The sequence below is a fragment of the Mirounga leonina genome, unplaced genomic scaffold, assembly GCF_011800145.1.
Source record: "Mirounga leonina isolate KUSES-001 unplaced genomic scaffold, KU_Mleo_1.0 Mir_94, whole genome shotgun sequence".
Lineage (NCBI taxonomy): Eukaryota > Metazoa > Chordata > Mammalia > Carnivora > Phocidae > Mirounga > Mirounga leonina.
In genome coordinates, this window is record NW_023270855.1 from 29,215,350 (window position 1) to 29,236,986 (window position 21,637).

At 41.2% G+C, this 21,637-nt stretch overlaps 1 protein-coding gene across 7 annotated transcripts in view; it reads left to right on the forward strand.

Moving 5' to 3' along the window:
* Positions 1-21,637, forward strand: part of CADPS (calcium dependent secretion activator) — a 476,998-nt gene that overhangs the window by 207,948 nt on the left and 247,413 nt on the right. For all 7 annotated transcript variants that reach the window (XM_034997161.1, XM_034997160.1, XM_034997163.1 and 4 more), the window contains one exon: positions 9,882-9,962. In XM_034997161.1, the coding sequence (XP_034853052.1) occupies positions 9,882-9,962 (81 nt within the window). The remainder of the gene's footprint in view (positions 1-9,881; positions 9,963-21,637) is intronic.

Sequence of the window (21,637 nt, forward strand, 5' to 3'; positions counted from 1 at the left end):
TCCAGGAATTCGTTAGAAGGGCACCTTCTTGGGTCTTGCCCTAAACCCACTGAATCAAAACTCTCTGGGGATGAGCCCCATAACTGTGTTTTCACAGGTTCTCTGGTTGATTCTCATATGCACCATAGTTTCAGAACCACTGGCTTTTGGTAGAAGTTCTCAAGTTTTCCTACACTTTGGAATCACCTGGAGATTTTTTAAAAAATGCTGATGCCTGGGCCCAACCCAGATGTCTGATTTAGCTGGTCCAGCTGCAGCCTGGATATTGGAATTTCCTTCTGTCTCCTGCAGGTGATCTCAGTGTGCAGCCAGGATTGAGAACTGCCGTGTCAAAGAGGATGCTGTCCTGGACGTGGGCAGCAGTCCAGGACAGAGCCAATGGCAACCTGGCTTAGGGAAGTGGATAAACAGAATAGGTGGATTCCAGAAATATTTAGAAGAGGATGCACAATTACAAAGGGATAAACCAACCTAGTTCCAAGCATCCTCTCTTCACAAAACCACCTGTGTCACAAAATACCCTGGGCTTCGGCTGTCACACTCCCACCTGGAAAGATAGTGCCCACTCTTCTTTGAATGGCTCAGTTCCCTGTGTCCTCGCGATAATGCAGGTGAACTGGACCATCTCCCAACCCCAGCTGTGAAGATTGTTAAGATGATCCATAAAAAACACAGCTGTGTCCCTCGTGCTGGATAAAAACCAGTGTCTGGCCTCAGGAGTACTAAATTATAGCCTTGAACCTGTAGACCCGCATCCTATCCAAGGGGTCATGCTAAGTGTTTATGAGTACCATTTTTCATTCTCATTACAAGTGTCTGCTGTTGGCATTGTTACTATTAGGACTGCCACTTCGCAGAAGAGGCCGCAGGCAGAGACAGTTCCGTATATTGTGCAGTGTCACGGAGCTGGTAAGTGGCAGAGCAAAGATTTGAGCCCAGATCCGACTGTTTCTAGTTCCTGGGTCCCTGATGACTGTGCCCTATAGCTATTCTGGTGGGGAAGGGAAATGTGAGACTTGTGAACACACAGAAGGCTTAGGTACTGGACTGGCTGGTGGTACCTATGGAGTCAAGTTGATACCTGGCTCAAGTAATCAAGGAGGGCTTCCCTGCAGGAAGCGGGTCTGAAACCAGACCCTGAACTACATGTCAGATTTGAAATGGAAAGGAGAGAAGAGGTCATTCCAGGACCGGGTGAGAATGGGAAAAGACTGGTTGAACACTGCAGGATCATAAAGGAATAGATTGGTTTTCTGTTTGGGGTATTTTTATGTATTTATTTGCTGCTTGCTCAGAGAATTACTGCATTTGGAGCTCTTGTGTTATATTTACTGCATCGCCAGAAGCCAGCAAAGACATAAAACTGGTGACTCAAATACAGAGGATGTTCTTATTGGCTGGCAAACCCTGGGAGCTCAACGCTGCATTTTGCAATCAAGAAGAAGTACCTCCCTGAGATGGGAACTTTGACCTACTCAAGGTCTTCTCTTAGAGAGGAAATAAATAAGGCATGGTAAAGAAAGACACTAATGATCTTACTTTAACTCTTCAATAGGTGAGGTAGTATCTCCTTGAGTGATTTTAATAAAAACAGAATGGAATTGAGTATGCATGGGACACCAAATTCCACGTTTTCTCTAGAAATAATCCCAGAACAGAGCCCTAGTAAAGACAGATCACAGGCAAGCCTGCAGGCTGCACGAGATCCACCCCCCAGTAATAAAAATAGAATAATAAACCTGCAATGTGTTGAACCCCTACAGTGTGAAAATGTCTATTATGATCATCATTACAATAGTCCTCTGAGGGTATTACTTTAAAGCTATGGGTAGAGATGCTCAGAGAGGTTGAATGCCCTGGCCCTGGTCACACAGTGAGTATGTGACAGGGGTTGGGTTTGATCTTAAGGTTTTCTGATTCTAAAATCCATGCTCTACTTTCTGAGGCGTGTGTCCTCTGTGAAGGGCCAATTATCTCTGAAACTACTGGCAAACTACTTCATCTTTTGAAACCTGGTTTCCTTCCTCAAAGCAGGGAAAACTTGTTCTGCCCCTTTTAAGTATTATTAGAATCAGATTTTGTCTAAGGATGAGATACACAGGCTGCAGAATGTCAAGTACTAATAGCCACTGAGATTTACTGAAAGTGATGGCGTGCCAGGCTCTCTGCTAAGGGGTATACACATACCATCTCATTTAACCTCTCACCAGTCCATGCGGTAGGTATTATCATTATTATTCCCATCTTAGAGCTAAGGGAGTTGGAAAAAAATAAAAAATTCGGGCTCAGAGAGTTCTCATAAGTTGCCCAGCACTGCTTGGCCTCTAAGTAGAAAGGCAAGGATTTGAGGCTGCTCAGTAGAGGGGGAGCTCTTGCCAACCACATCCTACAGCCTCATCAGACAGATGTGGACAAAGTGGAGAGAGGTCGGCAGGAAAGGAGTCTGGAGGTGGCAGCCAGGTGCTGAATGCAGTGATGTAGCCACCATCCAAACCTCAGTACATTCTTGAGACAGGAGCTTGGACACCCACAGCCCCTGGAGGGAGACTGACGCTGTCCTGGTGGTAACTTTCCAGACTGCAATGTGCCAGGAGGGCAGGATTTGCTGGAGCAGTTTGTGAAGGAGGAGAAAAAACACAGGGCTGTGGAGGAAAGGAGGAGTGTGCCAGCTGATAGCAGTGCTTTACAGGGAAGAGCCTCTGCCCTCCTCTGCAGTCGCTTTTGGCAGCCTTCTTCTCAGACGCTAATCCCTGGGAACTAAGGGGCCAGGCTAGGAAGTGGAGAGGAACAGGGAGAACAGATCCAGTGAACCTAGGTCAGCAGGTGGCTTGCACTGCTTCGGCTGACAGGCGCACCTGCCTCAAGCCCCCAGAGCCCAGAAATAAGAATGCCTTATCAGGAATGTAACTGGTGACAGGCCAGCAAAGGTCAGTCTTTGCCTATTTCTGCAGAGAATGGCCCTTCCCAGAACACAATCATGAAGCAGCAAAGCTTAGCAGGCTAGAAGGTAGCAGGTGGGGAACCTGGTCCCAGCCCTCTCAGTGATTATTGTGCGACTGTGGGCAGGTCACTTCCCCTCTTTGGGTCACATTTAATTAACTCAGTCCTTTAGTCGGTGAGGCAATTATCAGAGCCCACTATGTGTTCAGCACCGTGCTAGGTGCTGGGAATGCAGAGAGAAGCAAAACCACATGCATCCCTGCCTTCATGGACCTTAACAGTGTAGTAGGTAAACATCAAATAATCACATAAGTGCATGTAAAATTACAGTTATGACAAATACTAATAAGAGGAGAGTTGCCTAGTGCTAGGAGAGCTTGGCAGGAGAAACTCACCAAGTCTGGAAGGTCGGAGAAGAGTTTGCTGCAAAGCCTAGGATGAAGAATAAGAACTGGTTATGAGTCAAGGAGGAGACAAGGGAGAATGTTCCAGACGTGGGGAACAGTATGTGCCAACGCCTGGCAGCAGGAGAAAACAAATCCTTCCAGAGGCCTCAGCAAGGAGCCCAGTGCCGTGCACTGAGGAGGGGGAAAGGGGGGATGTGGTTTCCAACAGGCCAAAGAGCTCAGCAGGGCCCACCCCCTGCTTGTGCTTACTACACTGTCTCGAGTAGGAGCAGGACACTGCAGCCACAGTTCTGGATCATTTTCATTGCAGTCCTGAGGCTGAAGTTGCTCTATTCGTTCTGAGGCTGAGTACCGCAGATTTTTCCAGAAAGTAGAGCAATTATTCAAATAATGCATAAAGTAATCTGCCTGTTTCTGTTTAAATTTTCTGCATATTTGAACCATGTCTTCTTTTTGCTTGACTGGAGACTGCCTTGCGGCAATAATGATGAGTTTGGAAGAGTCCAGAATTGGACTTGCCCCCATATCATCGTAATGTATAAGCCCAAAGAATTCAGGCATCCTAGGGAAAGCTGGTGCCCAAGGATGTCTCCCGTGCAGGCTGATCCTCCAGGGCCTCCGGGGCTAACGAGGAGATTCCAAGTCTGGGCCCAGTGATGATTTCTCTGTCACCCTAGAGATCAAACAGAGTATTCCTAGCTGGGTCACTCTTAAACTGACATATAGATCGACTTACATAGTGGGGTTGCTTCCTCCCTTTCTCCTCCCTCCAAAAAACTGGCTGTGTCCATGGATATGAGAAAAATGAAGCACACACGAGAATTGTCTAGGTGAGCATATCCCAAAATGTGCTACACACACGTATTACACACAGGATCAGAAAAGTTTGGGAAATGTAGGGCCACACAAGGTTGTCTTCTCACTGATGTGTCTTGCTCTATAGGAAAGGGAGAGAGAGAGAGAGCCAACTCTAACTGGCCACATACCCCTTTCTCTGTAGGACTAGTATCCCCAGAATATACCTTTGAGAAACGCTTGTCTAGACTTTGCTGATTAGTGGGACATAATAGTGAGGGTTTGTCATTTCTCAGGTGCAGGGACTATGGATAGAGAGGTCATGACATCAGCCCCAGGTCTCCCAGCTAAGGGCAAATTGAGGACCAGAACAAGGGCTCCTCTTGTCCACTCCAGGGCTTCCCTGTCCAGGGTCTAGTTTCCATCATAAATCACAAAGGGCAGGGAGGGGAGTTGACATCTGATGAGTGCCCACCCTAGAATCAGGATAATTCTAGAAACTATTTTCTAAACTGTAAGACCTACTATGTGCCAGCACCATGCTAAGTGCTTTGCATGTGTATCATCTCAGTCAGTCTTAAGAACACACTGGGGTAGGTATCTTATGTTATCCCAGAAACTGAGGCTTTGGTTCAGTCCCTTGTTCAATCCCTTTGAAAAAGGGAACTGCAGAGCCAGGATTTGGACCCAGATGGGCCTGACTTCCCTTGAAACATGCCACATGTCTCATTTAGTCCTTTCAGTAGCCTTGCAAGATCAAAGTGATCCCCACTCAGCAGTTGAGGAATCTAAGGCTCAGAGATTGAGAAACCTGACATGGTCATGGAACCAGGAAGTGAGATAGCTGGGCACAGACTCCCCTTTGCCCTATTCTCAGGCCTGTGTCCCCTGCGGCATGGTCTTCCTGAAGGTGTGAACCAGGCCACAGCAACGCTGGTCTGAGTTCTTGCCTCTGCATGGACTAAAGGGGCACAGCCATGAGCTGGAGAGAATCTCAAGCCTTGGGATGGGCTGGAACTGATGGCTTAGGTGATACCTGTCAGCACTTGGGCAGTGCTGGGCTCAGCTTCCCATCACTTTAAGAGGATAGTGCAGGGAAATAGTCCCTTTGCTTGGCAGGCAAATCATGACAACCACCACGCTGCCTCTGCTTGACCTCTGCTAGTAGGAAGATTATTTGTCTAATTAGGTAAAGAGCCTTCATGCACATGTACGTATTTTAACCCTAATGAGCTGTCAACGGGAAGGTTTGCCCTTGGCCTGGTTTGCCAGCTGATTTTTCCTTTCCTTGGTGGAAAAGGCCAGTGCAGTAAACAGAACCTTGTTTCCATGGAAGCTCACTCTCTGGCTTTTTCTTTCTAGCACTTGAAAAGGTAATTACTTGATTTCTCTTTATATTTTTGGATTGCATACAGTGGGGCTGTCAAGCTCCTCGATTGAGGATGGCCTTCTCTATCATGCCAGGCTGTTTGAGGGAGCTTTGGTTGCATTTCCTTTCTCATCCTCCCTTCAGATCCTTAGCTGTCAGGCACCCATGTCTGCCTTCCGGTCACTCCTTCTAATTAAAGTCTAACAGAGCAAAGGGACTTGACCCTGGAGAATGTGGATGACACTGGGAAGCCTAGGAAATTTGTCAAGAGAGGGGAGCCCCGATCCCTTCCTTTCTAGTGCACAGACTATAGAGCAGGACCCCCACAGCCACACCACAGAAGGACACAGTCCCATCTGGCACATTCTCATCTGAATCTTGGACGCCCCACTGTGGCCCATGTCAGAAATACAGCCACCATGGGCTTGTTTAATAACACAAAAGGCAGCCACCATTTCCTTAGGGTTTGTTCAGGAACCTGTGTGCCAAGAACTGGGCTGAGCACTTTATACCCGATGCCTCAGTGAATTCTCATGATAGCCTTAGGTCGATTTATTACACTGATTATTCAGATGAAGAGACCTGGAGCACAAAGAGGTTAAGTAACTTGTTTAACGTCACACAGCTAACTAAGGGGCAGAGCCAGGATAAGGACACGCTCATTGCTCTCATTTTGGGGGGAGGGCTCTGGCACTGCTGTAGCCTCTCCAGAAGACATCAGCCAGTCATGACAGGTGAAGGAGGGTAGACATTTCTCTGCCCCCTAGTGGTGGCTCAGTGTGTTAAACTGTCCCATGTATACAAGGAACAAAGTGAGGGCACTGAGTTAATTGTCAGGACCAATTAGGAAACCAAACAAGGCACTTAAGAAAGAAGCCAACATAATGGCAGAGCAAAAGAACTTCAGTTAGAGGCAGGACAGACTCCATTTCTAATGGGTCATACCACTTTATCAGCTGTGTGAACTGCAGCAAGTTCCTGAACCTTACTGAGACTCAGTTTCTTCATCTGTAAAATGGGGGCGATAATGATACCTCCCGCATAAAGTTGTTTCACATGCGAAATTTCCCAAACTGCCCTGTGGAATATTCTTCAGTGAAATAATTATGTAAAAGACAAAATTAAATGCAGTTCAATAGGCTTATTATTTCTAGAATTGTTCAGAATCTTAATCATACTAATATGTATTATAAGTTTTCAGGAGGGAGCAGCATTTCCTGACCCCAGAGTCTTTTCCCTGGGAGAATTTATTAATATCTAGTTCTTGAGACATTTCAGAAAAGACTGAAATATAGGCCATAGGATACCTGGGCTCGACATAGGCATCAATAAATGCTACTCTCCTCTCTTTTGTGCCCCAAATGTTCAAATAACCTTATCTGTCCTTGCTAGATTTAAGCTCCATGGAGGCAGTGACTAAGTCTCTCTTGTGCCTTTCTGTAGTCCACTGTCTTGACATATCAAGACATTCCATAAAGATCTGATAAATGAATGAGTAAATGAGAGAATGCATGAACTAATGAATGAAGCGTAGTGTAGACCTAGCCTGCTCGTCTTCTTTGCCGGCATTGTCTGCTGTCCCTATTTCCGTTTGATGAGGCCAGATGCCTCCATAAAATTTAGTAGTGGGGATGGTTCTACTGGGCTGTGTTTTCTCTTTTCACTTTTAACCTCTGTGAACATTGTATCTTCTGACAGAATTCCCAACTTTAGCCCCTAACCAAATCATTTTGCTGCTTCTCAGTGAAGAAGTCAGACGTTTTGTTTGCATATGTATTTTGAATATGACATGTCTGAGTGTTCCCAGTGGGTTGGCACCTGGAGCTAAAGAAGTCTTGGGTTTCCAAGGGACTAGAATGAAGACAGCTCATTGGCACTTAAAAACAAAGCAGAGGCTACTGTGTTTCCCATGTGCGCCTATGCGGAGGCTTGTGATGAATGGACCCCTGGGCAGCAGTGTAACTGCTTTCGGGTGGTTTTCTTTATATATATGTAGAACAGGATTTCCAGCTCATTCTCTGGGCATTGTATTGTGCAAAAAATAAAAATTTCAGGGGTGCCTGGGTGGCTCAGTCGTTAAGCGTCTGCCTTCGGCTCAGGTCATGATCCCGGGGTCCTGGGATCAAGCCCCACATCAGGCTCCCTGCTCGGCGGGAGGCCTGCTTCCTCTCCCACTCCCCCTGCTTGTGTTCCCTCTCTCGCTGTGTCTCTCTCTGTCAAATAAATAAATAAAATCTTAAAAAATAAATAAATAAAAAATAAAATAAAAATAAATAAATAAAAAATAAAAATTTCAGTTTGAATTAAAGAATAAGTTGATCAGAGTCTAGCAGACTTCCTTACTTCTCAGAGACTTTGTGCATTTTGATACACCATTTTCGAAACTCAACTGACCATTCTTCTGGAACCCTTTCTTCTGGAGGATTTAATAAGATTGTTGTTTGGCAGAACTCTTTAGGAAGTGCTGCCTTAGAATATATGGCCAAAAGTTGCAATCCAGTCTTTATGATCTAGGAAATAGTCCTGCCCCTCAAAACTGTAGAAAGGAGAAGAAAGGGCAACTCCTGAATTAAATCAGGTGCTAAAAATGCATGGCATAAAGCTAGATGGATTTTTATGTGTTTTATAAAATAAACCATGGAGCACCTGGATGACTTAGTCAGTTAAGCCTCTGACTCTTGGTTTCAGCTCAGGTCATGATCTCGGGGTCATGAGATCATGACCTGAGTGAAACCAAGAGCCAGCAACAGGCTCTGTGCTCAGTGGGGAGTCTGCTTGAGAGTCTCTCCCTCCCTCTCCCTCTACCCCTCCCCTGCTCACATTTCTCTCTCTCATAAATAAACAAATCTTTAAAAAAAGACCATTGACGATGCTTCAAAAGTATGACCATAAATTTTTCAGTGTTCTTGTTTACATCATATTAAAAAGAACTTATTTTCTATACCATTTTGTACCATAGATGAGATTCTTTTTTTTTTTAAGCATGGATCTGGGTGGGTTTTTTGTTTGTTTGTTTGTTTGTTTTTTATTTTAGAGAGGGAAGAGGGGCAGAGGGGGAGGGAGAGAGAGAATCTCAAGCAGACTCCCTGCTGAGCACATAGCCCTCAGTGGGGCTCAATCTCATGACCCTGAAATCACAACCTGAGCCGAAATCAAGAGTCGGACACTTAACTGACTGAGCCACCCAGGCGCCTCTGGATCTGGGTTTTTATTTTCAAATTTCTAAATAAAAATGGCTTTTAAAGGAAAGGGACTTAGAAAACTCAGATACTTCTTAAGCTATATTTTATTGTGAGTTAATATGCACTATAAAGAGGAATAAAGCCCATTCTAGTTGAATGCCATTATTCCCTATTTATTAAACTTTTCTGTGAATAAAATTAATCATAAACTACTGAACAAAACAAACTCAATTACAGTTTGAAGGATAACAATAGGCTTGCTTGGAAATAAAGAGAAAAACTTAATTCAAAGAGCAGAGATCAGTAACTATGGCCTGCCACATGTTGTTGCACATAAAGTTGTATTGGATCACAGAAATGCTCATTCATTTATGTATTGTCTATGTCTGTTTTCACATCTGATTGGAATAATTGAGTCATTGCAACAGAGATCTTATGACCCTCAAAGCCCAAAGTAATAATTATATGTCCCTTTACAGAAATATTTACCAGTCTCTTTCAAAGATGTGATAAGGATGGAGATTATGTAACCAACCCCTTCATTCTATAGATGAGAAAACCAGAGAAGGGAGTTGTCCAGGTTTATTTATGCTTGGGTATGCTGATTCTTACGTTCTAATAGCTCTAACTACAGGGAAGACAAGGATAGATTTCAACTTAGATATGAACACCAACTCAGTGGTAATGGCCATCTGGAGTACCGGCTGAGAAAGTCTTAGGGCTCAGTGAGAAGGAATGCAATGATTGATTAATCTCCCATGGTCTAGGGGTGGGACAGCTGTAGGATATATGCCTTGTAGGCACTATGGATAAGCACTATGTCTGTTCCACGCATTTCTAATAGTTATATTACTGGCTCCTTCCTTGTCTGTCTGTCATGTAAACACTTTCTTCACTGGACCAAAATAGAGGTGCTGTATTGGGCCCTTATTAGAAGCACTGCTGTCTAGCAGTTCCAAAATGATTCTTGTGCAAGTTCATTCAAATGTCTTTCCTAGCAACTGCCTACCACATGGTAGGATTTAACTTAAGATTTCCTTCCAGTTGTATTTGTCTGTTATAAGATTCTTAAGTTTTAGTGAAATATGTCTATGGGGGCAGAAATTGGGGCATGTAAAATGCAACATCATTAGTTCATTGGTTTTTGTGATCCAGACTGAAAGTCTCCGTATTTGTGCTTTTGTGCAGCTGGACAATCCAGATGAGCAAGCAGCCCAGATCAGACGAGAGCTGGATGGACGTCTCCAAATGGCAGACCAAATAGCCAGGGTAAGGAAGCATTGAGGACATTTGCTGGGGAACCAGGCCAAAGTCCCACACAGGAAGCACACTGATTTTTAAGGTCCATGGAAAGATAAAACGGAGAAGCAGAGAGGAAGAAAGATGAGGACAATCATCTGATTGGGCCCTCAACCCTCCCTTCTCAGGGCAGCTCTCCCAGAGATAGTACATAAATTTCCTATGCTCCAATCAACACACAAACTCCAGCCTCCCCTTTCTCCCAGGTCCCTCCCTTATATTTCCAACTGTCTATTGAGCATGTCCTCTTGGATATTCCCCTTCATTCCAAGTTAAATTGTTCAAAATCTAGCTCCTTATCTTCTTCTTCCCACCATACATACTTACCTACATTGGCTCCTCTTCACATGTTCTGTCAGTTACTGTGGATGGGACCTCCTAGGCATTCTCAGTTTCTCCTTTATCCCCAAAGCACCCCACACTCAGTCAGCCACCCAGGTCATTAATTCTGCCTCTGAAATGTGGGCCAGATCTCTTGACTGCTTTTCAGTACCACTGCTGGTGCTTTGATTCAGGCCCTCATCCTCATCGCCTGGATCTCACAATAGCCTCCTTGTGGGTATCCCTGGCTCCACCCCTGCCCCTCGCCTGTCTATCCTTCACACAGTTACCTTTCTAAACCTCATGCGTGAACATCTCAAAAACAGAGCCTCAAAATCCTTCAGGAGACTCCTCCACTGTCCCCAGAACAAAATCTAAACTCTTTAGAATGATATTCCAGGCTCTTAATCTACAGACTAGATCCTTTCTTATTAGGCTCAACTCCCACAACTTTCCTACCAGAATTCCCCATCCCAGCTACAGAGAATGTCTCCCTCTGAACAGTCCAGCAGGCCCTTTCCAGCCTCGGTGACTTTGTACGCACTGGAGTTATCTTTCTTTTCTTCTCCATTTAGCAAACCCTCTTACTCAGCCTTTGGTGCTCAAAACCCCTTCTCTAAGAGCTTAGCTAGTTCTCCTCACTCTCATGCTTTCTTCATACCACATATAAACCTTTTTATAACAGTTCATTGAATGGTGACTATATTTTTATATGTCTGAGCCTCCCAGTAGAAAGGATTTCTCTAGAGTTGGGATTATGTCTTACTATTATTGACTGCACCTAAATGTTATCTACTATTACTGCTTTTGCTGTCACTTGTGTTATTATTGACAGTAGTTATGCTAGTCATATTCACTGAATACTGATTCCATTTCATGCATACTAAATGCTTTTCATGTACCATCTCATTTAATCCTTCAAACAGCCCTATAAGTATATTTCAGTTATCATTTTTGTTTTAGAGGTGGGGAGATCAAGACTGAGCATGATAGGTACTAGTTAAGGTGCTACACTAGATTCTTAACTCAAGTCTGTCTAAATATGAGGCCTGAGACAAGGTAAGACACTCACATAAGATACAAAATTTTAAAAGCAAGGGGCCAAAAATGCAGTAAGCAAGATAAAGAACATTTTAATGAAATATTTTTTAATCAAAATTAACGCAAAAATCCATGGAGAACAAAATATCAAAATTTTAAATAATTAGATCCTACTAGTTCCTATGGTAACCACAGAACATGTGTGCCTGTGAGGGTAGGGGGCTGTGGGAAATGGTAGGGAGGATGGACAGTTAGCAGAGCTTAGCATCCAGCCTTTCTCTTCATGGAAAGAAGTGTCTCAGGACCTGGACATGTGGGAAGGACTTCCACTAGAAGAGAAACCAAAAAGAGATTCCAAAAAGCTCAAAAATCTCCGTTTGTGCTTAAGCAGCTTTTTTGAAATATTTTACATCTTGTTTTTGGACATCTTCGAAGTTTATAGTAGAGTCAGTCTATTGGCTAAAAATAATATGCAGTTATGGATTTGCTGAAAGGTAGCATAAAAGGCTCTTATGTTTGAAAATCCTGCTTAATGAGGGAAAAAACATCAATAAGTCTTCAGAATTTACTTCTGTAAACTCAGTGTCTCCTCAGCAGATTATCCAGAAAATAGAGTTCATTTGGTCCATTCTCTGCCTTTAGGCAACTATTACATCCCCAACTAATAAGTATTCATCCTGTTTGAAGAAAATCACACACACACACACACACTCCACACACACATCAAAAACAAGTTCATGGCACCTTTATTTTAGTTGTTTACTTTGAGGCTTCACATGATACTTTAAGAAACTAGTGTAGGCTAATTTCAATTTTTAAAAGACCATGAATGAACAACTGTTATATAGTGAGCCAAATTGCTCATCTCTGAACAATGGTAGGCCAAAAAACTCTCTCCCTCGGCCCATGCCACTAGGTATTTTGATAACAAGTAGGATATTATTGACTACTTAGAACTAGACTTTCTTTGACAATGAAATAGCCAATTAGAGTGAATCTTGGTTATTATTTATAGAGAATGGAGAGTAATTTCCAAGTATATGGAGAATCCTCCAAACATTTAGGGTATTGAGGATTTCTATGAAAGAGTCTGCCCATCACTATCTCCTGTTCTTGTAGAAATGGACTATCTTCTTCAATGTTTATTCATGCCAGTGGTCTCCTTGCCATAACTAGTTAGTCCTGGAACTATGTTCTTTACCCATATGGAATCAGGCACGGTTTCCAGCCTGCCCTGACCACAAGTGATTGGTCCAGAAATGGATGCCTGATGCAACTAAACCAATGAATTACTGCCCTGGGACCTGTGGACTCTGGGCCAACAGGGCTGTGTCTTCTCATGCTAGAAAGATGTCGGCAGTCATGCTTAATTCTTCCATGTAGGGAAAAGAAGATAAAAGAATGAAGTCAACATACAAAGAGAGATAGAGGCAGGAAGTATACCGAGATACTCAGGATGTTCAAGTCCCTGGTTGCACTTATTCTTGAGTCTCAGCTGTGTAACTGCTTTTCCCTCAGTTTAGTTGGGTTCTGAGACAAATAAATTCTCTTTGCCTAAGCCAGCCTGGCTAATACTAAAGAAAATTGATAAATATCTGCTAAAAATTAAACAAAATATCAAGATTTTAGATATTGGCTAGGTCATGAAGGGATATTGAAACAAAGTACCCCAGCTTATTATCTTCTTTTAGCAAATCCTGATTTTTCTATTTCTGGCATCACAGTGAATTTTAGTGAGAGTGTGCAATTCAACCCATATGGCTGAACATCAGCTCCTGTAAATATCATAACCAGAAATTCCTGGATAGGGGACAGGCAAGATGGTGGCGTAGGAAGATCCTGAACTCACATCCTCCCACAGACACAACAAGTCTACAACTGCATGTGGAATTGTCCTCTCTGAAGGGGGCCTAGAAACTGGATGAGCAGGGCCTCCACAACAAGGGATAGCACTGACATGGATGGAAGTGACAGAGACACAGTCTCACTAAGGAAGAAACCACAACCCAGATGCAGCATCCCATTCTAATCAGAAGGATCTCAGAAATATAGAAATTTTTGCTGAGGAGCAAGAGATTTGAGCTCCACATCAAACTTCAACCCTTAGATCCTACACAGAAGATCAGCCCCCCAAACACTAGGCTTTGAAAACCAACCAACAGGGAATGCTCTCAGGAAAACCTGGTAGAGAAAACAAAACTGCTATCAAAGGGCTTAAGCACAGACTCACTCAATGCAGAAACCCATGCAAAAACAAGAGATTGAAAAGCACATAGACCACAGGTGAAGGAGATCCACTTACTAATCTTGGAACGTCAGCCAGTGAGATGGGAGAGAGAGCTGAGCCTCTCCTGGGGGACTGAGACACTGGCTGCAGCCAATTTTCCTATTTCATTCTGCTGTGCTTATCCTGGTGCTGGTAGACACCATTGTGAAATCCTCCCTTTAGAATGCTGTGTCAGGGGATGTGCCCCACTGAGAGCCCTGTATAATCCTGTACCTCAGCAAGGCCTCTCAGCCAAAAGGACAATAACCCCACCCATCAGCATACCTGTAGTACTCACAGCCAGGCCTTATAGCCAGATGGGATGGGGCCAGCCCTGCACAACAGTGAGTTGTCACCCAGCCACAACAGGAGAGTGTACATAGCCCATACTAGGGACACCCCTGGGGCACCTCACTCAGGTGACTAAGGGGAGTTTGCATTACTGGGCCCCACATGACACATTCTGCATAAAGCCACTCTTTCAAGACTGGGAGACTGATCTATCTAATAGATAGAAATAAACAGAAAATTGGGCATAATGAAGAAACAGAGGAGTATGTTCCAAATGAAAGAACAAGACAAAACCTCAGAAAAAGAACTAAATGAAATGGAGATAAGCAATCTACCAGATAAAGAGTTCAAAGTAATGGTCATAAATATGCTCCCCCAACTTAGGAGAAGAATGGATGAACACAGTGAAAACTTCAACAGAGATAGAAAATATGAAAAAGAACCAATCAGAGCTGAAGAACACAATAACTGAAATGGAAAATACACCAAAGGGACTCAACAGCAGATTAGATGATGCAGAAGGATGGATCAATGACCTGAAAGATATGATATGCAAATCATCCGATCAGAACAGCAAAAAGAAAAAAGAATTTTAAAAATGAGGATAGTTTAAGAGATCTCCAAGACAACATCAAGTGTACTAACATTCATATTATGGAGTCTCAGAAGGAAAAGTGAGAAAGAAAGGGACATAAAACCTATTTGAAGAAATAATGGCTGACAACTTCCCTAACCTGACAAAGGAAACAAGCATCCAGGTCCAGAAATCACAGAAAGCCCCTACTAAGTTGGACCCAAAGAGACACACACCAAAACACATTATAATCAAAATGTTAACAGTTAAAGAGAGAATCTTTTTTTTTTTAAGATTTTATTTATTTATTTGAGAGAGAGAATGAGAGACAGAGAGCACGAGAGGGAAGAGGGTCAGAGGGAGAAGCAGACCCCCCGCTGAGCAGGGAGCCCGATGTGGGACTCGATCCCGGGACTCCAGGATCATGACCTGAGCCGAAGGCAGTCGCTTAACCAACTGAGCCACCCAGGCGCCCTAAAGAGAGAATCTTAAAATCATTAAAAGAAAAACAAATAGTTACATACAAAGGAACCCCCATAAGATTATAGCTGATTTTTTTAGCAGAAATTTGCAGACTGACAGAGTGGCATGATATACTCAAAGTGCTGAAAGGAAAAGACTTATAACCAAGAATACTCTACCCAGTATGATTATTACTCAAAATTGAAGACAGGGAGTTTCCCAGACACGCAAAAGCTGAAGGAGTTCATGAACACCAAACCAGCCTTACAAGGAGTCTTAAAGGGATTTCTTTAAATGGAAAAGAAAGTTTATAACTAGAAGTAAGAAAATTATGAAAGAAAAAATCTCGCAAAGGTAAACATAGTACAGGTAGTGGATGAACCACCTACATAGCTAGTATGAAGGTTAAAAGATAAAAGTAATGAAATCATCCAGACCTACAATAATTAATCAAGTGATACACAAAATGTAAGATGTGAAATATGATGTCAAAAACAAAACGAGGTAGGGGTGGAGATGTTGTACTTTTAGTATATGCTTGAACTTATGCAACCATCAATTTAAAAGAGTGCCATATATGTAGGATGTTATACATGAACCTCATAGTAATCACAAACCAAATACCTATAATAGACACACAAAAAGTAAAGAGAAAGGAATACAGGCATAACAATAAAGAAAGTCACCAAGTCACAAGGGAAGAGAGCAAAAGAAGAAGACAGGAAGAGAGAAAAACTACAAAAACAACCAGAAAATAATCAAAAAATGGCAGTAAGTACATATCTATCAGTAATTACTTCAAATGTAAATGTACTAAATGTTCTAATCAAAAAACATATAGTAGCTGAATAGATTAAAAAAACCCAAGACCCGTCTGTATGCTGCCTACCAGAGATTCACTTCAGACCTAAACACAAGTTCAGACTGAAAGTGAAGGGATGGAAAAAGCTATTTCATGCTAAAGGAAAGTTGTTGTGGCAATAATTATATCAAACAAAATAGACTTTAAAACAAAGACTGTAACAAGAGACAAAGAAGGGCATTACATAATAATAAAGGGATCAATACAACAAGAGAACATATAACACTTATAAATATTTATGCAACCAACATAGAGGCACCTAAATACATAAAGCAAACATTAACAGACATAAAGGGAGAAATAGACAGTAATACAATAATAGGAGGAGACTTTAACACCCCACTTACCTCAATGGAGAGGTCATCCAAACAGAAAACCAATAAGGAAACACTGGCCTTAAAAAATACCTTAGCTCAGAAGGACTTAATAGATATATACAAAGCATTCCATTCAAAACAGCAGAATATCATTCCTCTCAAGGGTACATGGAACAATTTCCAGGAGAGATAGTGTGTTTGGCCACAAAACACATCTCAATAAATTTAAGATTGAAATCAGATCAAGTATCTTTTCGGACCACAATGATATGAAACTAGAGATCAACCACAAGAAAACTGCAAAAAAACCCACAAACATGTGGAGGCTAAACAACATGCTACTAAACAACCAGTGGGTCAATGAGGAAATTTAAAAATACCTTGAAACAAATAAAAATGGAAACACAAAGGTCCAATGTCTATGGAACACAGCAAAAGCAGTTCTAAGAGAAAAGTTTATAGTGATACAGACCCACCTCAAGAAACCAGAAAATTTTCAAATAAACAATCCAACCTTACACCTAAAGGAACTAGACAAAGAACAAAATCCAAAGTTAGTAGAAGGAAGGAAATAATAAAAATCAGATCAGAAATACATGAAGTAAAGACTAAAAACAATACAATAGAAAAGATCAATGAAACTAAGAGCTAGTTCTTTAAAGGGATAAACAAAATTGATAAACCTTTAGCCAGATTCATTATGAAAAGAGAGTTCAAATAAATAGAATCAGAAATAAAAGAGAAGTTCCATCTGATATCACAGAAATACTAAGGATAATAAGAGACTACTACAAATAATTATATTCCAACAAATGGGACAACCTAGAAAAAATGGATAAATTCCTATAAACATATAATCTGCTAAGACTGAATCAAGAAGAAATAGAAAATCTGAATATACTGATTGTTATTAATGAAACTGAATTAGTAATCAAGTAACTCCAACAAATAAAACTCTAGGACCAGATGGCTCCACAGATAAATTCTACCAAACACTTAAAAAAGAGTTAATACCTATCCTTCTCAAACTATTCCAAAAAACAAAAGAGGAAAGAATGCTTCCAAATTCATTCTGTGAGATATTAACATTACCCTGATATCAAAACCAGACCACACCACAAAAACAGAAAATTACAGGCCAATATCCCTGATGAACATAGATACAAAAATGCTCAACAAAATATGAGTAACCTGAATTTAACAGTATGGAAAAGGATCATATAGCATGATCAAATAGGATTTATTCCAGGGGTGCAAGGATGATTCAATATCTGCAAATCAATCAATGTGATCTATCACATTAACAAAAAGAAGGGAAACATTATATGACCATTTCAATAGATGCAGAAAAGGCATTCACTGAAATTCAATTTTCAATTGTGATTAAAACTCTCAAAAAGTGGGTACAGAGGGAATGTACCTCAATATGATAAGGGCCATCTATAACAGACCTACAGCTAACATCAATGGTGAAAAGCTGAAATTTTTCCTCTCAAATCAAGAATAAGACAAGGATGGCCACTCTCACCACTTTTATTCAACATAGTATTAGAAGACTTGGGACACCTGGGTGGCTCAGTCAGTTAAGTGTCTGCCTTCGGCTCAGGTCATGATCTTGGGGGTCCTGGGATCAAGCCCCACAACAGGCTCTCTGCTCAGCGGGAACCTGCTTCTCCCTCTCCCTCTGCCTGCCACTTCCCTTGTTTGTGTGGTGTCTCTCTCTCTCTCTCTCTGGCAAATAAATAAAATATTTTTAAAAAAGTCTTAGCCACAGAAATTGGACAAGAAAAAGAAATAAAAGACATCCAGATTGGGAAAGAAGAAGTAAAGCTGTCACTATTCACAGATGACATAATACTGTGTATAGGAAACCCTTAAAACTCCACCAAAAGACTATTAGAACTAATAAATGAATTCAGTAAAGTTGCAGGATACAAAGTTAATATACATAAATTTGTGGAATTTGTATAAACAAACAACAAACTATCCAAAAGAGAAAGTAAGGAAACAATCCCACTTATAATTGCATCAAAAGGAATAGAATACCTAGGAATAAATTTAAACCTGTTACCCTGAAAACTAAGACATTGATGGAAGACACAAATAAATAGAAAGGTATACTTTGCTCAAGAAGTGGAAAAATTAATATTGTTAAAATTTCCATACTACCCAAAGCAGTCCTCACATTCAATGCAATACCTATCAAAATACCAATAGTATTTTTCACAAAACTAGAACAAATAATCCTAAAATTTGTGTGGAACCACAAAGACCTCAAATAGCTAAAGAAATCTTGAGAAAGAAGAGCGCAGATGGAGGTATCACACTCCCTGATTTCAAACTATATTACAAAGTTATAGTAATCAAAACAGTATGACACAAAAACACACACAATGAATCAATGGAACAGTATTGAGAATCCAGGAATAACCCCACACTTATATGGTCAATTAATCTTCAACAAAAGAGGCAAGAACATACAATGGGGAAAAGACAGTCTCTTCAATAAGGGAAAACTGGACAGCTACATACAAAAGAATGAAACTGGGCCACTTTCTTATACCATATACAACAATAAATTCAAAATGGATTGAAGTCTTAAATGTAAGACCAGAAAACTCCTAGAAGAAAACATAAGCAGAAAATTCTTGGACATAAGTCTAAGCAATATTTTTTTGGGTCTGTCTCCTCAAGCAAGGGCAACAAAGGCAAAAATAAATGGGACTATATCAAACTAAAAAACTTTTGCATAGTGAAGGAAACCGTCATTAAACAAAAAGACAACTTATTGAATGGGAGAAGATATTTGTAAATGATATAACCGATAAGGGATTAGTATCCAAAATATATTTTAAAAACTCACACAGCTCAATTTCAAAAAAACAATCCAATAATCCAACATTCCAAAAAAATGGGCAGAGGACCTGAATACATATTTCTCCAAAGAAGACACACAGATGGCCAATAGGTATATGAAAAACTTTTCAACATCATTAAGCATCAGGGAAATGAAAATCAAAACTACAATGAGATATCACCTCACATCTGTCAGAATGGCTATCACCAAAAAGACAAGAAATAGCCAGTGTTGGTGAAGATGTGTGGAAAAGGGAACCCTGTGTCCTATAGGTAGGAGTGCAAAATGATACAGCCACTATGGAAAGCAGTATGAAGTTTCCTCAAAACAAATAAAAATAGAACTATCATGCAATTTCATAATTCCACTTCTGGATATTTGAAGAAAACAAAAATGCTAATCTGAAAAAAATATATGCACCTCTATGTTTACTGCAGCGTTATTTACAATTGCCAAAATAGGGAAGCAACCCAAGTGTCCATTAGTAGATGAATGGATAAAGATACGCTGTATATATACAATGGAACATTACTCAACCCTAAAAAAGGAAGTAGATCTTTCCACTTGTGGCAACATTGGATGGACCTAGAGGGTATTTAATAAGTGAAATATGTCAGAAGGAGAAAGACAAATACCGTATGATGTCACATATGTGTGGAATCTAAAAGACGACAAACAAAATAAAACAGAAATAGACTCATGGATACAGAGAACAATCTGGTGGTTGTTGGAGGAGAAGAGGGTCTGGGCAAAATAGGGGAAAGGGATTTAAAGGTATAAAAGTCATAAAATAAATAAGACACATGGGTGTATTTACAGCCTAGGGAATATACTTAATAATATTGTAATAACCTTTTTTGGTGACAGATGGTAGCTAGATTTATATGGTGATCACTTTGTAATGTTAATCACTATGTTGTATACCTGAAACTAATATAATATTGTATGTCAACTATACTTCAATTAAAAAATGCCTTCACAGGGCGCCTGAGTGGCTCAGTTGGTTAAGCAACTGCCTTCAGCTCAGGTCATGATCCTGGAGTCCCAGGATCGAGTCCCGCATCGGGCTTCCTGCTCGGCAGGGAGTCTGCTTCTCCCTCTGACCCTCCTCCCTCTCATGCTCTCTGTCTCTCATTCTCTCTGTCTCAAATAAATAAATAAAATCTTTAAAAAAAATTTAAAAAATTAAAAAATGCCTTCACAAATACAGTTCCTCACGTTTCCCATCACCCCTAGTCATAGATTCAAGATACCTTTCAACCAGGACTGCACCTTACCTCTTCCTAGCCTCTCTCTCTCTGCTCATCCGGCCTTTATTAAATGTTTTGGGCATTGGCTGTACAATTTCATGTAAACTCTCATTTGGACCTGTGATAAACAATCCAGGGAATTACAATAAATCTCCCCAGTTTAGGCACATCAAAGAGTTTAAGTTCACTTAGCCAGTAAGTAGAACACTGACTGCTCTGATTCCAAGTGTCATGCTCTTTTTTTGAGTAGTCAGATGATAGGCAGGAAGTTACACCAGGACAGGAATCTCTCTGTCATTGATCAGGTTGCCCCTCCAGGAAGCCACTTTCTCTCTTCCACTAAAATTTACTGTACATTTCCTTTAGTTTATCCAGAAGGCCCAATGAAGCAACAGCATCAGGCAGAACTGGCTCCTGGAATTCTGCATCCTTTCTGCTTTGACTTCCTTGGGATCTGAAAAAGAGGTTGTAAGGAGCCTGGAGTTTCTGCTGGCAGCATTGTCATCCTCACACGCTTATAAAAGGCGTAGGTTTGTCCTTTCTTCCTAGGAGAGAAGGGAGGCAAGTGCAGGGCAGCCTTCCTCCATTGAAACCCTGTGCTGTAATCTGTCAATTCAGTCACATCCATGTGCCACAAATTATCAGACAGAGATAGCTGCATGAGCCTCCACTGTGAACATCAGACATGCTGTCTTAAAAGTTCTGTGAATAGGAGCCCCTCGGTGGCTCAGTCAGCTAAGCATCTGACTCTTGATTTTGGCTCAGTTCATGATCTCAGGGTTTTGAGATCAAGCCCTGCATTGAGCTCCACACTGGGTATGGAGCCTGCTTAAGGTTCTCTCTCTTTCTCTCCCTCTGTCCATACCCCCATAAAAAAAAAAAAAAAATGTTCCATGAAGAGATCTGAATGCCTTTTTAAATGCGGTAGAAAACACTTCTTATCCCTGTTCAGACATTTTCCCAAATCCTCTCATATTGATATTAAAATGTCCCCAGATTTCACCTAGGAATTAAGTCTAAGTTATTTAAATTGTGTGATCAGAAGTTGACATTGGAGCTTAAACAGACAGATTATGCCATTAGTGGTACTGTGATATTGGCCAATCCTTTTGGCCACATTTTGAGGTAAAATTCCAAAATTCGTGAACTAATTATATAAGACAAATAATATAGCTTTTGTAATATTCACGGCAGAGGTCTGGGAGTGAAACACCATTGGTTTTTCACACTATCAGTTAAATGTAGAGTTGCCATTTAAACCCCTATTCTCTGCAGAGCAAAATTATCATCTCATATCATGGTCCTGTTGCAAACATTGATGAGACTATGCCCCCAGGAAAGAAATAATGTCTAAATATTTCCTTGATGAAAAGGTTCTTTTCCATGCATTGCTGAAAATCAGAT